The sequence below is a fragment of the Schistocerca nitens genome, chromosome 8 (genome assembly GCF_023898315.1).
Source record: "Schistocerca nitens isolate TAMUIC-IGC-003100 chromosome 8, iqSchNite1.1, whole genome shotgun sequence".
NCBI lineage: Eukaryota > Metazoa > Arthropoda > Insecta > Orthoptera > Acrididae > Schistocerca > Schistocerca nitens.
In genome coordinates, this window is record NC_064621.1 from 445870898 (window position 1) to 445887832 (window position 16935).

Below are 16935 nucleotides of genomic sequence, written 5' to 3' on the forward strand. Positions count from 1 at the left end.
TGGAGATACAGCAAAGTTGGGTACCTTCACGATGCATCGCTGATGTCAAAATGCATTAGCTGATTGCTTACATATCATGCAAGATTCCAGAAATGTGCAGATACGCCGATACGTCGATTACCACTCGGAAGTGTGGTTCATATCATATTCTCTTATCAACAGAATGACAATGTATTTTCACACTGCAATGGAGTGTGCACTGTTCTGAAATATTATGAGAGATGGAAACTGCACATAATTTTAATCTTCCAGAATGTTTCAAATTAGTACACACTCCTCTGCAAAGGGAAATTTTATTTTATAAAGTATCCTTATGCTGTGTGCCCGCATCACCCTTTCGTCCAGGAACGCTAATCAGACTAAGGTATCCAGGAGAAAGTCCACATGGTTATTAAAGTAGCAGAGAGAATAAGCTTTGTGTTGGGTTGTGAGCGGTGAGTAGTGCTTGGTAGAGCACTGACCCGCAAGAAGTCAAGATTTCAGGCTCCATGTTCGTGTGTTGGCTAATCTGCCAAGACGTTACACGAAAGAGCATTTGTACTGGAGAATCACAAAGATTCGAATGTTGATTTTAAGGACTAGTCAAGATGAATGTCATTGAAAATACAGCACCAGTTTACTATGACACGTTCACTGTTTGAGTTGTCACTGACTTTGTTGAACATAACACTTCTTGACTAAGTTACATTACTGGTATTGGAGCCTCATTTTTAACTGCCTCGCGATGTCTTACTATAGGCTATGCGATCATGACCGATTATTCAAGACAGTCCCTTAGAACTGATCAAATACAGACAAAACGCGCATTCGTGTTGAGTAAACGACCTTTTGTTTGTTATGACACGCCTTGTTGAGCATAACTACCTCTAAATCTAAATCTGTACCATGAAAGCCAGCTTCCGTATGTGGTGGAAGCCGCGTAATGGGCCGTCACTTCCGTTTCTCGTACTTCTACATCTAAATCTGTAACCTACAAACCAGTGCACCGTGTGTGCATAATGCTGCATAATGGACCGTCATATCTGTTTCCTCCTCCTCCTCCTCCTCCTCCTCCTCCTCCTCCTCCTCCCACCTATCCGATTCGATTCACAGATGATAGTAGAAACATCCCGAGTTTCTCAGCATCCTGGATGCTGGCTAAGTTTCGCTGTCAAAGTGTAAATTAATACAGACTGTGTATAAGTGTGTGAAGCGATATACCAAGTGGCCATCAAAATTCAAGCAAGCAGATGGACACTAACGGAAAAAGCCGCCCGTACTGTCGCAGCAAGTAAAAAACTAAATTTACATCCATATCGACAGATAAACAATAGTCATGGTGTATGAATGCAGAGTCTCGCGGCGATAACATTGAATAAAATGTTCTCGGGTTTCCAACCGCGCCAATTGCTTAAAACTACACGAGCTTTCGGCCAAGCACTCCTTGGCCATTGTCAAGTGTCAAGTCATGGCGATACATTTTCGTCGCAGAGCCAGCACCGAGCATTATGCTAGAAGAAGTGATGTAACCTACAGAAACAATCTGAAGATGAACCTGAAAAGGTTCGAAAACCGGTTCATCCAATAAAAGATAGTGAACCGTGAATTTTAACTTTCCAAATCATTTCTTAAAGAATTTACTCTATTTATTAGCGATTCATCAAGAACATTAACACACTATGTGACCGTGGAAGTAGTTGCCAAGGAGAAACTGATGGTAACAAATTAAACTTCAACTAATGGAAATTTTATTCATTAAAGCCTTTTCAAAAACAGATTTAAAATTTATAAGCAGAAAAGCACCCTCGAAATATCAAGTTACAATTACTCAGAGGCAGAATAAAAAAAAAATTGTTACAGTAGTAGCCTTCGGGCTGAGAAGCTTCCGCTCCCTTTCAACACGGCCGTAGTCACGACCGCTCACAACGACCTCTGAAAAACTACTCTGGTGCAAATCTGCAACACACCAGATTACTTTCAACTAAAAATTTTAACAACTCACACAAACACATTCTAAAGAGATGGGGCCCCTCCACGCCCGCACCAACGTGGTGACCAAACCAAAAGTTCTACTGTCACCTCCGTAAAACATGTTAGTTATCTAGTAAGTGGATCACAGGATGCTGGGCTGTGATGTTGTCCGTGCGTCTGGGTAAGACTACGCATTAACACGGTCCATCAGGTGATAGATAGTGGACGAAACGCGAGTGAGGGTAGCGATTTGAAGAGCAGAGGGAAAAAAGTGCCATGGCTCGTGCCGTGGGAAAAAAACCTCTGCGACAGTGGGATGGGTAGTAAGAGCAGTAGTGGCTTACTAGCTGCGATAGCTCATGCAAGGTTGGATTTGTTAGTATGGGTATCATGCATCATTACCGTGACAAGCGATGGCGATGTATCCCAGTGGCTGCAGCTGCTACATTCCTGGAACAATCAAGATCGTTATACAGTAGTGGGAGATCGGCCATAGATCGTCTCACTGTGTGGGGGATGTGTGGAGCTTGTTTGCATGCGGTGTACGGTACGGCTTCCCTGTGTGGTGCCAGTTATTCGGCAGTGTATTTCAGCTGGATATCCAGTAATAGCGTCTGATTAACAGGGGCTCGCCTGTGCCGTTATGTTTGCGTATGCTTGGCCATAGATGTTATGCCCTTACAAGTATGTCTTTTGGTCTTTTATGTTTCCATCTATGTTTGTGGTCGTAGTTCCCCAGATTCAGAATAAACGGGTTCTGCGAATGTCTGGAGTTTCTGTATAGTCTTGTGGTGAGTTTGTGGATTACCTCCGTGAGAGTCTCAAGTCGGTATTCCCGGTGAAGGTCCGCGATGCGTGTGTATCGTGGAGCATTGCTTATGATTTTGAGTACTTTGTTTTTTATGAGCTGCAGACGGCGCAGGCGTGTAGGCGCAGCGTATCCCCACACAGGAGCTGCGTACGTCATCAGGGGTCGGATAAGTGTCATGTACATGGACCTCGACACCCTTCTGTTCAGTGTGCTACGCCTGTTGAGCATAGGATAGAGCTGTTTGAGCCTCGCGCTAGCTCGGTTGGTCATGTGTTGTATGTGGTCCCCCCAGAGTAATTTCCGGTCCAGCCAGACACCGAGGTATTTGACTTTCTCGCGGAAACGTATTGGACGTGCATGTAGGGTTATTGGTCTGCAGTAACGGTGTTTGCGCAGTTGCTTCGGTCTTCTAGTGAACAGAACGGCTTCGCACTTATCGACGTTTACTCTAACACGCCATTTCTCCAACCAAGGCTCGGCCACTCTGAGTGCAGTCTGTACTTTGTTTTGTGACGTAATGTTTGATGGTTTCCAATCTTGCGCAAGGATGGCTGTGTCATCCGCGTAGATTGCCATCATTGTGTTGTGTGTGGTTGGGAGATCGTTTATGTAGAGGTTAAACAGTAGGGGCCCTAGGATGCTTCCCTGGGGTACTCCCGCGTGTATACCGTGTCGTGTTGACTGTTTTCCCTGCACATCAGTGTTGAAACTCCTGTCTGTGAGGTATGAGTGTATTAGACGCAGCAGCCCGTCGGGGAATCCCGCGTCGCTGAGTTTGCGGATGAGGCCGTTGTGCCATAGACGGTCGAAAGCCTTTTCGATGTCCAGGAACACTGCCCCTGTAGCTTTGTTTATGTTGAAACCATGTGTTATATGTTCAACGACCCGTAGGAGTTGTTGTGTTGTGGAGTGGTGATTCCTGAAGCCGAATTGCTCCGGTCTCAGGGTGTCATTTGTTATGCAGTGCCTAGTGATGCGTTTGAGAATCACCTTCTCAACAATCTTACTGAGCGAGCTCAGAAGGCTGATGGGTCGGTAATTTTGTGGGAGGCTGTGGTCTTTCCCCGGCTTCCTGAACATCAGGACCTTGGCCGTCTTCCAAAAGGCGGGGAAGTGTTGGTGTTTTAGTATGGCATTCGTTATGTGTGTTAGGTACTCAGTTGCTTTATCCGTGAACTCCTGGAGGACACGGTTTTGAATGCCATCATGACCAGGGGCTTTCCTAGCGGCGGAATGCATTATAGCCCAGGAGACTTCGGCTGTGCTAGCATGTCGAATGTCGTCGCGCGATGGTTGGGCTAGAATGCGTGTAACCTCTTGGTCAGAAGCAAGTGTGAACACTGGATCTGATGGTACCAGGTTCGGTGTGAATGACGCTGCGAGTGTTCGGGCCATTAGTTCTGCTTTCTCTTCCGCTGAGTATGCAGGTCCGTCGGGCCCTTGAAGCGTTGGGGTGTATATTTTCTCCCTGGTGAAGTGTCGGGCTAGTTGCCACACGCCAGGTCGTGTAGTGTCCAGCCCTTCGAGTTTTTGGTTCCACTGTTGTGTTCTATGTGTTTGTATTTTATCGTGTATGATGCCCTGTAGTCTGTTAATGTGCCGTTTGAAGTACGGACGCCTGGTGCGCTGCCATTGTCTCCTGAGGTGATTCCTCATTGAGATTAGGCCCAGGATTTCCTGGGGCAGGGCCGCACTGCGTTGTTGTGAGGTGCGATCAGGTATGGTGCCTGCCATTGCGTCCTGGACGGCGTTAGTGAGGGTTTCTACTGCCTCGTCAATTTGTGCTGTTTCATTAATTTCGTGTATAGGTGGGATGTGGCTATCGAGCGTTTGCTTGAACCTTGTCCAATTCGCACGCCCGTAGTCCAACATCTTGCGTTGTTCCATGTGCTGCAGTGTTTCCTCAATGTATAGTATTACAGGTTGGTGGTTTGAGGGCAGATCGTTTTCAACGGCAACGTTGAGTGTCGTTGTAATGCCCTTGATGAGGGCCATGTCTATCACGTCTGGCCTGAGTCCCCTCTGATAGGGAATGTGCGTCGGTTCAGTCGGCGCTAGTATAATGTAGTTTCTGCCAAGTGAATGTTCGTACAGTTTTTTGCCGTTGGGATTTCGTATGCGTGAATTCCATTCTGGGTGTTTTGCGTTCAGATCTCCAGCGACTATTACTCGCGGTGAGATGTTGAGTAATGTGCTGATATCGCGTGTTGAAATGCCTACAGGGCTGTTGTATACCGATATCAGTGTGGTGTAGGCTCCGTTGAACTTGACTCTGACGGCCGTAGCCTCGATTTTTTCCAGTTCAGGGAGCTCTATGTTTGTGTGCTCAATGTCTTTGTGTATGACGATTGCAGTTCCACCTGCCACGGCGTCGCCCGGTCGGTCGGTACGATAGACACAGTAGCCAGGAAAGTTTAATTGTTTGTGCGGTTTAAGTTTAGTCTCGCTCAGTAGCGCGACAAGGATTCCCTTGCGCTCCATGAACGCGGCAAATTCTGCCCTTTTGTTGTGGATCGAGTCTGCATTCCAGAACAGGATCCGTGATAGTGTGTGCGGGTCTGCGTTATGGGCCAGGTGTGGCATATTATTCATGTAAGAGTGTGAAAGAGTGTTGTGATGGCAGTGTGTATGACAGCCCAGTATTGCCCGGGTTCGGCGCTCATGAGCTGGGTGATGAGTGTAGTGACGGCCATCAGCACCTTGGTAAGGATTTCAATGGTCGTGTGTCGGGGGAATAGTGTTTCCAGTATTCCCCCAGGTGGTGTGTTGGTGTTGGGTGTGGCAGCCTGAGGTGCTGTTGTGGGGTTAGCGGCCGCTTGTGCGGGTATTGGTGTGTTGTTTGGGGCGGCATTTGTGTTTTGTGACAGAGGTTGTGGCGCCTGTGTTACTTCTGTGGTGAGGGGGATGGTAGTGTGAGTTACAGTCTCGGTGTCTTGTTGACTGTTTTCCTGTGTGTTGCTGTTCTGTTGTTGCTGCGTGGCCTGTTGTGGTGATTTCGTGTTCCCCGCCCTGTGTTTGCGTGTACGTCTATTCCTCCTCTGGGCTTGGGGTTCGGGGGGTTCTTGTGTGGATGTGTTTTCCTGTATATGGTGCGTTTCTTCGCAGGTCGTGATTTCCGGGAGTGGGGTCGTGTTGTTTGGGGGCATAGGTGTTGGTACCGATGCTTGTTGGGTTTCAGGTGTTGTCTGTGGCTGCTGTGTGGCTGTTGCAGCGGTTGTTTCACGTGTGTGTGTAGGGCGCTGAGGTTCCGCAGCCTGTGCCGTTCCGCCAGGGCGTGCAACCGTGGCAAACGTTACGCCGTTCCTTACTGGGTTCGGCGCTGGCCTTGGGCGTGGTATGTCGTACAGTACCCTGCTTTTTTCTTGTTTTCGCTTCAGCGCCTGTTTGTATGCATTGCACTGCCTGAAGTTTGCCGCATGGGGCCCACCGCAGTTGGCACAGCGTCGCTGGTTTGGTTGTATTTGTGTGCAAGTGTTGGATCTGTGGTTGCCAGCGCATCCGCGGCAGCGAGTTGCCAGGCCGCAGCGGAGGGCCGAATGGCCGAACCGCTGGCAGTTGTTGCATTGTTGGGGGACGTTGGGTGGTTCGTAAAGTTCTACACGTACGTCCATCCGCAGAAAGCTCTTTATCTGCAGGATGGCGCGGGAATCAGCCGTGTCGGCTAACTCAACCATGTAGTGTGGTAGCGGTGCGTGTGTACGGAACCCTGTCATCCGGGAGGCACTTTTACAGTCGAATCCCAGATAACAAAGGGCCGCATGTACTGTCTCGTTGGGGGTGCTGGGGTCCACTCCCTTGATCACGTACTGCTGGGTTCTCTCGTCCAGCGTTCTGTACGTGTAATGTTCGATCATCCGATCTTTGAGGAAGGTCAGAAGATCTTTGTATTCGTTGTCTGTGGCAACGTACAGTGAGGCCCTATCCCCCGAGTACTTTGCATGTAATGTGCTGTTTATGTGCCTCTCCGCGAATGCAGTGTTAAGGGCACTAAGGTTCCCGTAGTTTTGTATAACAACTGGGGGGAAACCAGTCTTGTGTTGTGTGGGCACTGTTGTGGCTTTGTGTGCTTTGTTGTTGTTCGCCACAACTGTGTTTGCGTTTTGTTGTGTGTTAATGTTGCTAGCCTGATGTGAGCTAGTGGGTGTAGGCAACAGCGCCTTTCGGTTGCCTAGCGAGTTTGGTTGCTCGCTTGTTTGTGCTGGTGTTTTTTTGGGTCTGCGTTTTGGGCCCTCCACCTGCCAGGGCTCTGTGTAATAGTTTTCTGTGTCCACATCCGCCGTCGCTGCCTCGATCTCTTGAGGCTGCGGCGTCGGTGGGAGAATGGTGCATGACTGTCCAGTGACAGGTGAGTGTAACGTGATGCTAAGTGTACTTGTTTTTGTGGGAGAGACGTCCGCCCCGAAAAGTTCGGTGATTAGCCGGCGCAACTCGAGCTGCTTTTGCGCTTTCGCGCCAAGCTGTCGAGCGTCGCCAGCCGCTCCCTTGCCTTCGGTAGCGGGCGGGGCGCGAGTTCCGGCGGGTGCAGTCGATCCTCGCGCCTCTTGTGTTGCAGTCTTGCTGCGGGTGACAGCGGGGGAAGTGCTAGTAGCGTCCGCCATCTCGCACTTAGGATTATTTATTGGGTGGGAAGGGGGAAACGACAATTTTACTTTTCTCGAAAGGCGAGAGAAGTGTTGCTTGTTCCCTATGGAAGTGGGTGGTCCCTACTTTACGCTAACATGCGCTGTTCGTGCAAGCGCGGCACCTAAAGGAGGTGCGGAAGAAGAATGGCCTGCAGCACGCGGGCTTGGTCCCGTGAAGGAGCCCTGGTACTGCCTCAGAGTCCCTAAAAGAACGTGAGAATCACGTTGGGGGCGTTGGGTAACCGGAGGCTACCGGGAGCTGCGAGCCGAAGCTCTTTCGCGGCAGTCCGCGACTGGTTGCGCGGCTTTGCGTCGAAGGGGAGCAGGCTCATCCCTTCGGCACTCGGCCGGTAGCCGCTGGGCGGCTGCGCCGGGAGCGGCTGATGCGCACTCCCCGGGCGACTGGCTGACATTAACTATGCACCGAGTAAGAGGGATGGAAATGGTACAAACACTGACACTAAGAAATTATTTTCCACCAAAAGTGCAATTTGTTTTTAAAAAGGGCTCTTACGGAGGAAGGGTGGCAACTTTATAAAAATGACTATTTAAATAAAACCCATGAAATTCAGACTTACATAAAGTGTACAACGTGCTCTACATTACACATATACCGCCTCGCAAGATGATAGGCAAGATAAAACATATTTCAGGAATTAGGCCTTTATCTTAATTCTATAAATTCGTTAGCACCGAATCCGACAAACATGACAGAGGCAGCTATTAACGTACGGCAGACAGACAGACAGACACTAACTGCCTAACAAATGCGGACGAGAGACAGACGAGGAAGCTAGGGACGAGAGACTGACCAAGAACACAAGTAGAATTTAACAAGTAACTGAAACAACATATCACTAATCACTTAACTTCTAATAACTGCGATTTCTGGCAAAGACCTGGCGCAGCACCCCCAAATCGCTCTCTCAAACCGTCCGCTTCAACAGACGCAGGAAGGCGCGCTGATCTCCCGTCTCACGGCGTCGCAGCTCGCCCTGGCCAGACCGATGTCGTAGGTTGACTCCTGTTGCTCTCGTGTTGACCGAAAAGCCACTACGCCTCGCTATACTTCGCGGCCCACTGGACTCACGTGGCGACCTCAAGCGTTCTCGCTTCCCACGCCCGGGTTCCCGGGTTCGATTCCCGGCGGGGTCAGGGATTTTCTCTGCCTCGTGATGGCTGGGTGTTGTGTGATGTCCTTAGGTTAGTTAGGTTTAAGTAGTTCTAAGTTCTAGGGGACTGATGACCATAGCTGTTAAGTCCCATAGTGCTCAAAGCCATTTGGCGACCTCACATGCGCCGACGCTCCAGGCGGAGAAGTCATCTTGTGTGCCAGTACGCGACCGACCAACCGATCGATCTAACCGCCAATGCCCATTGTCTGAGCCAACTCGAGCAGACTGGTGGCCTAACACATACTAGCACTCCGGATGACAGACAGACACTAACCGCCTCACCAATTCGGACGAGAGACAGACCCAGACTAACTTGGCTGACCGACTAACCAGACTCGGCGACTCAGACTCACCAACTGCCGAGATTTTTTTTTCTTTATTGTGATTTCATTCCCCTGCCCCATACGGGCAGGGGAGGGTTGTCAGCGGCACAATCCGCCGCTCTTCAGCCGATTGATATGACAACTAAAACAAGAATAAAATGTTACATACACAAGGCGATAAAAAAGGGGAACATAAAACAGAGTAAGGGGAGAAAAATCGAGGTAAAAATACACTGATATGGAGACGTTTATAGGAGACAGTTACAAAAAGTCACCAGAAAGTTAAAAAACAAAAAAAAAACAGTTGGCGATTCTTAAAACAAGTAGAAGACACTGAATGCACATACACAGGTTAAAAGTCGGCCACAGTATTAAAAACACTCTGGAACAACACACTTAAAACCCACTTGGAGCACACACGACAAAGAATAAAACTGGCAGGTGGGACTTGCCAAGGGAAAGGTCAGAGAGGATGGAAAAGGAGGGGATAGCAAGGGGCAGTAGGGGAAGCGGCGGGATGAAGAGAGTAGGAGCATCAGCACTAAGAGGCAGGAGACATGTGGGGCAGGAGATGAAGAGGGAAGACAAGGCAGGAGGGAGTGCAGAGACACTGAAAGGGGGCACAAGAGGGGGAGGGGGAGTAGGAGGAGGAAGCCGCTCAGGAGGAGGGAGGGGGAGGAGAGGGAGGCCTAAGGAGAGGGTGATGGTGATGGTGAGTGAGGGAAAAAATAGGCTGAAGAGAAGGCGTTCGGTCAGGTCATTGAGGAAGGGTTGTCGCCGGACAGGGAGATGCTTGAGGTGGCCTATAGCGACCCCACCTCGGGGGAGGGGAAGGGGATTGTCAGTGCGGTGAAGGAGATAGGGTGAGGTGCGGACAACATGGTGGGGTTGGAGGAAGGTTTCATTAAGGATGAAGGAGTCAACCTGGTGCTGAGAGAGGGTATGCATGAAGAGGCATTTGTTTTCAGGGAGGGAACGCCAACTGCCGAGCTCATAGAGCCCCTTAAATACACGTGAACAGGCAACCTTTCCCCTTTTCCACCAGAGTGAGACACCAAAGCTGCGATTACCACAGCGGCGCCACCACCAGAAACGGAGTGCGACTGCTTTACAATACGTGCTGCGGCGCGCTCTTCAAAGCAGCAAATTTTACTACGGCTCACGTAGTTATTCAAAAAAGTGACTGGTTGCAGTTTTATTTACAGAGCTAGAGATGTTTCCAAGACTGATGTTTGCAGAAAGCATATCGAGTTGTTCTGCCTGCATAAATGAGGTGAAGAAGTAATTCTGCGACGATATCGAGACGATCCTATTATTCCAGACTCGGCGGTCCCGGACGACCTCTCGGAGCGCGTGGAGCTGATGGAGCGGCTGGTGCAGCTGAACAGGCGCCTGGAGCGGGAGGAGTCGGCGCTGGTGCGGCTGACGCTGCAGGTGCGCTCGCTGCAGTCCCAGCAGCCGCAGCCACGCCACGAGGAGGCTCCAGCCGGCGGCGACGAGCTGGAGGTGCGGCGCGTGCTGCTGGAGCGGCTGGAGGCGGCGTCGTGCCAGCTGGAGCGCGGCCGCGCCGAGCTGCAGAGCAATGAGAGCGCGCTGGCCAGCGCCGACGCGCAGCTGGCGGAGCGCCGCCACCGCCTGCACCTGCTGGAGAGCCAGCTGCACCTGCTGGACTCCAGCCTCGACTCCAACTCGGACACGGGGCTCAGCTCGCTGCACAGCGGCAGCGAAGAGGCCGACGCCCTCTGCCCGTGCCCGCCGTGCCCGCCACCACCACAGCTGCAGCTGCAGCTGCAGCCGCACCCGCTCGACACGCTCGTCTGACCTGAAGGCAGACAACCCACGTCCCAGTTACCAGCCACGTGCCTGCCGCTGCAACCACGGTTTCATTACCAGACTACCGCAGTCACCGGCAATAAATGATAGTGCCTGGAAACTGTGTGTCAGCCTGAGTGGACACGATATCATGTTTTACTGACATACTCTATCACTGATCTTACTACTAAAAACATTGGTCTATGCCTGCTTCTGGTTCTATTAATTATTCAAAATGTTTATTGTTTTCCCCATGTCAAGGATGTGATAGATTTATTCCTTCACTATTCAGAATAGCACATGCCCTCTCCCCAATCGTCTTTTATGGTCATTTGCTCTCTATCCTCATCTAATGCCTCCCACTATTCCTATGTGTGTAGGTCAGTGTGCTCACCAACCTGGCAGGAATAGCTCACAGCTAACACCTCATGTCATTTTATACATTACTTTTATTTTAGATACACTTTCTTTAAAAAACTGGTATTTGGTCTATAAAACTAAACAGTTATCCTAACTGATTATTGATGGCTGCCCAAAAACAAAAAAACTGTCACCATTCTTGTGTTTACAATGTGTTCCCTTAACGTGTTGAATAAAAACTGCTGCAACTGTTGTAAATACTTTATTATAGGCACGACGGTTTTCGTAATTTTAACTTACATCATCAGGCCCAAAAATTATGTGGTCAGGTCACATCTGCAGTCCATTCCTGAACAAATAATATTTGCACCTGACGATGTAATCTAAAATTATGACTCTGGTTGTGCCTTTAATAAAAGATTTACAACAGCTGCTGCAGTTTTTATTTAGAATGTAAAAATTCGGTTGTGGATACCCATCCAGTAAACTGTTATGTTCAGTTTCTTTAAATTAAGTCTTCAGAACGAATACCTTTCAGTGACCCAGCTCAGCAGGTATTTATACATGTTTTAACATGGTTCACATGAAAGACATATTAAAACAGTAGAGAAATCATCGCCCAAGGTGTTATTTTTGAATAGACTTGCAATCACTTTCGTCCATATATTCGCCATCTTAAGAATATATAGTTTTCCAATGCATCAGAGAAACAGCTGGTGACTGTAAATCACAGTCTATGATAAAAATAAAATGTAATGTACTACTGCTCAATTACTATTCTCTGCAGACTGTCCGCTTCTAAATTCAATTCCATTCTTGGCTTTTAATATCTCACACTTTTTCCATGGGCGTGGTTTCTGTTCCATTAACAGCATTTTGAAATTGTGCTCATATTTACTCATATTTTCTAACTATCCACATACCTTCTCCATTAGAGATATTAATGGATCTTATAACTGTGAATCATGCAAATAATTTTAATTGCAGTGTCATAAGAGAATCATACACATGAAACAACTAGATATACACAGGACAGCATTTAGTTTTATGACAAATTCGTTCATGCTTATCTCAATATATGCATTTCAAGTATTTATCAATAATATCAAACTCAATTATTACATGATTTTTCAAACCACAACTCATAAAAATTAAACACATAATTCACAAAATATGCATTGTTCCACCTATACATGTTAAGTTAATCTCCATTCTAATATGGTATGTTCCTTCAACAATAGATAATATAACTATGCACCATACTATGCAAATGCACAAACATACAAGTATTTCTGCTGATGAAACTTACTCGTTTTGTACATTTTGATATTTTAACACACAAATGGTACTTTTTTTAAAAAAATTAACTTATCACCCACTGTTTTGTTCATATTTATTTCATTAAAACTGCTAGCAAAAATGTCATTTGTGCAACTTTTCATGCTAATCATACATCACACAGAAAATACAATTTGCTTGATGGCTTGTGCACAGTAAGCTACACAATAAAAATCAAATGTTGGTAAATATACCTGAAAACGAAACCATTAAACAAACATGCAGATATTTTGACATATAAATGTAGGTACCTTTACAGTGAGGTGGTATGTACTTTGTACTTACAAGAGTACCATAACTTGAAAAGTAACAGGATCAGTAAGTGTTCATGTTAATGTTCAAAATTTTCTTCAAAATTTATTTTGTAATAGCCTTGATGGCACATTATATTCCATTTACAGAACGTTTAATACAAAAGAATAATTTAGTGAACTACTAACCACTAATGTTCTTCTGATTCTTCAGGCAAGAAAAAATCTAACATTCTTAAAGATCCACAGGGAGATTGGTGTGTATGTGATGCTAGCATACATTGCGACTTTCTGAAAGTAAAATAGAAACAATTGTCGTTCAGGACAAAATAATTAGGAAACAGTGCTGCAAAGGGAACTTTAACAATCGAAGTGACTCAGTGAACATTTGCTTTGCAGGGAAGTGCTTTCAATTTATGCATTGACACTGAAATACTACCTGCAAATAATAACTTTTAAAATCGTGAGATGATATGAAACAGTGATTGTGGAGTGCAGTGAGCAGGTTACCAAAACAGTTATTTCGATCACTTTTATCGAAATACGTTTTCAACCAAAAATTATTCTTGAAAGATAAAATTATCTGAGGCTTCAAGTCTCTTTTTTCAAGTTTTATTTCTGCGTCAATTTCTTCGAATTCTGTCATATATTTATTACCTGTAAATAATCTGTTATAAATAAATTTCGGACTATCACATGCTTCAAAAATGTAATGAAATAGTGAAACTGGAATGTTTTTGAAACTTTCTGTTGCTGTATACATAGTTGTATAATGATGCCACCTCATCAGTGTGAATAAGAAATATTGTATATGGTCTACCGATATGGTCTACCTCAGAGTTACAAAATCGTTTTTAAACCATGTATCTATCATAAAAATATTTCTGTTAATATAAAATAGTGTATTTTGTAAAGTGTCCTGTAAGTATGTCAATTAAATGTACTTTGTTCTGGTTGATACCACTAGTCACACATGTCAAGAGGATGCAGCATGAATAAAAATTTCAACAGTTTTATTACTTATTACTTGTTGTATTTCAGATATCCACTTTTATTCCTGATGTCTTCCTAGATGCGTTCAGGGAATAACAAAATTCCAAGGAATATAGGAGGAAACAAAATAATCATCAGCAAAAGTCAAAACATTAGTCAGAAGCTCATCCCATATCCACAAAGACGATAACACACAACTAAATTGCATTAAAGCGTACGCAGTGTGGATATATTGATTATTGTTAACTTTGTTTCGATGGTGAAGTCTAAGATTCGTTAATATCTTAAGGCCGAAATGGGTCGATTCTCCATTACACATCATCACAACTTGAGCTATCTCTTCTTTCATGTAGTTACAGTAGTGTTTTCCTTACAAACAAATTCATAATTTATTGTAGTTTCAGAAATACATGTATAATTGTTAATAGTGCTGATTATCTGTACATTTAAGAATCATTTAAAACTATATACCGTACCTGAACTCCGATATTAAAATCGCATGTAGTAGAACAACTCGAGAGATCACCTATGCAATTTATGAAGAATAGATGGGAACCATTGTTAAATCGTTTATTTAGACTGATTACCAGGTTGCTACAAATGGACTAAGACTGGCTGTTTTGCTTTAATTCCATTTCGACTTGTTACACATACTGAATGTAGATTATACTCCACTAAGTACAAGAAATATGTCTCTTCTGTACTTAAGCGCTGCTAACAACAGTGACGTAAATTCTGAAATCTGCTTTGTTATAAGTTAAAAATGAAGCCATGGTGAAGAAACTCTGCTATGATTTTATTCATAGCTGTTGTTTTCTCAGAAATTGTAATATGGTATATATCTCAGCATGAAATTCAGTCCTTAGTGGCACAGCTATTTTTATTTATCGGTTTCGATAGATTAATCTCTCATTTTCAGAAGCCTGTAAAATTTGGGATAATATAAATCATAAGAACTTGCCATATATTTATGCGAAGTATAAGACAGTATAGCGTCTCTTATAAAATGGTAACAATTAGGTCAGTCATTTTAGATATTAATGTTAGCAATAGTTCATGTGGTACTACGGGAAATGTCTTTTAAATGTGTTATATATAACATGTTTTATACATCTTGGTTACGGTTTTGATACGCACATTGTTTTGTACACACAATATGCACAGTTTAGAACATGTCATGGCATTCTGCTTCTGTATAAATATTTATAATACACAACTTATACTTTCCATAAATGTATGGCAAGTTCCCATGTTTTATATCATCCCAAATTTTGTAGCCTTCTGAAGAGGACAGATTAATCTGTCAAAACTGGTAAAGGAAGAGAAAAATAATTGTGCTGCTGATGACTGAATTTTATTTTGAAATTATGTTAAAATTCTGTTGTGTTTAAATGAAGTTTGTTGGTCATGCTTTTCGCAGATGACTGAGTAGTTTCCGAACCCTCAGCGTAAAAATTGCGTTAATGAAAACTTCACAGTTGCTTTAGGGCACGAGACAAACTTTTTTCTTCTCTCTGTGAACAGCAGAGCCCTGCAGGCGGGTGTGGCCCATCTGAGTGGTCTGGACGCAGCTGCAGTGTGCGAGACGGAGTGCGAATAACTTGTCATAGCTTGGTGGAAGTTGCGGAGGATGACCCATACAACCTCTCCTAACCATTAGTCATCTTCAGTAACATTCAATATTCGATTATCACTTGATTTTTGTTATACTCGTACATAACCGTTCTCTGTGCTGTGCTAATACTTATTGTATCTCAGGGATACAGTATATGTGACCTCTGGAGAAAACGTGGAAAACCAACAGCGGAAAATAAATTCTAATTCTAATTGTATGTCTTTGCTTTCTGGACCCAATGGTCCAGTTGTATTAGTACGAAGATGTGTAGACTCCTTGTGCCCTCCCGTGTGATGACACCGGGTGCAGTGCGGGTGGTGGCGGAGCGAACCCCGCTCACGGGGGTTCGCCGCGAGACTGGAGTGCACTAGTGAGCAGTTCCTGTACAGCTGCCGAATAAACCTCATTTTGCATAACAGCAAGTGTTCTGCAGGCGATCTAAGGAAGGGAAGATTCTTTAGCGCATAAAAAAATAAAAACACCTGAAAATTCTGGTGACAATTTCCAATCACTCGAGTATATGCACTGAAATAGAAGGCTGGCAGCATCTATATGGATACATTACTGTTCTTACTACGTTAGAACGTCATTGTGATCTCCATACTATCTGGAACTTGGTCTCTGGCTATACAATTATGTAGCGTGCCCCCACATTCTTTTTCTCTCTATCGTCCGGCAAGCTGTATTTTGCAAGATATTCTGATCGCTTTGTTCGTAATAAGGGATTATTTACCCACTTCAGATTAAATGCCTTGTGTCATGGATTATAAGAGTGACTGACTAAATGTTGCCTTCTTGTAACCTACAGATTTTACGACTTCTGTAGTGGATTTTTTGCAGCAAGCTGTGACAGAAAATTTAGTTCTCGAAAAGTATTTTATAACCTTTTTGTCTATAGTACGTAAATATTCTACAGGAAACTGACAAGCAACAAAAGTAGTATTTCCAATACACCTTGTACTTCACTTCGTATTTGTACCTCTGTTGTCAAAATATAAAACACGTAGCACCGAAGTAATTTTCCTGACGTTAGTTTATGACCTGTTGAAGAAAATGTACGGTCCAGTCACATTCACGTGGCCACCGCCTACGTGCGACGTCAGCGTGTAATAACCATTCACAGACGGTAGGTGGCAGCAATTTCTGTGGTGGGCATATAAACGTGTCGGCTGTGGCGAGGTGCAGAAAACAGTGCAGTCGTTATCGTAACGCAGAAACGGAGAGATTTATCTGACGCCCCAAAGGGCAAGGGTGCAAGCGATCCTGAAACGGCTAAGTCTGTAAACTGTCCACGTGCCAAAGTGGTTACAGTGTGCCGTGCGTGGCAAAATGGCACTTCCCAATACCGACGCCAAGAGAACTGTGGTGCACCACGAGCCGTAGATGGCAGGGGTGAACTGCGACTGTGGAGATGTGTACGGGCGAACAGGCGTGCAACTCTCGAGCAGCTGCCCGCTCAGATGAACTAAGAGGCTACCAACAGGGTCGCCTCAACGACCGTTCAGCGAGCTTTGCTGTCCACGGGACTCCGAACCAGGCTCCTGGTTCATACATCCATGCTGACTGCTGTTCATCGGCGACGAAGGCTGGAATTCGCACGCCAATACCACAACTGGACGCCCACTGACTGCGACAGGTGACGTTTTCAGGAGAATCAAGTTTTATACTCCATGGGACAGGTGGCT

General features: G+C 45.5%; 1 protein-coding gene across 3 annotated transcripts in view; it reads left to right on the top strand.

The window, feature by feature from the left end:
- LOC126198978 (ras association domain-containing protein 10-like) overlaps nt 1-13665 on the top strand; it is a 1181222-nt gene extending 1167557 nt beyond the window's left edge. For all 3 annotated transcript variants that reach the window (XM_049935642.1, XM_049935643.1, XM_049935644.1), the window contains one exon: nt 10203-13665. In XM_049935642.1, the coding sequence (XP_049791599.1) occupies nt 10203-10702 (500 nt within the window). In that variant the 3' untranslated portion in view covers nt 10703-13665. The remainder of the gene's footprint in view (nt 1-10202) is intronic.
- Nucleotides 13666-16935: the final 3270 nt, after the last annotated feature.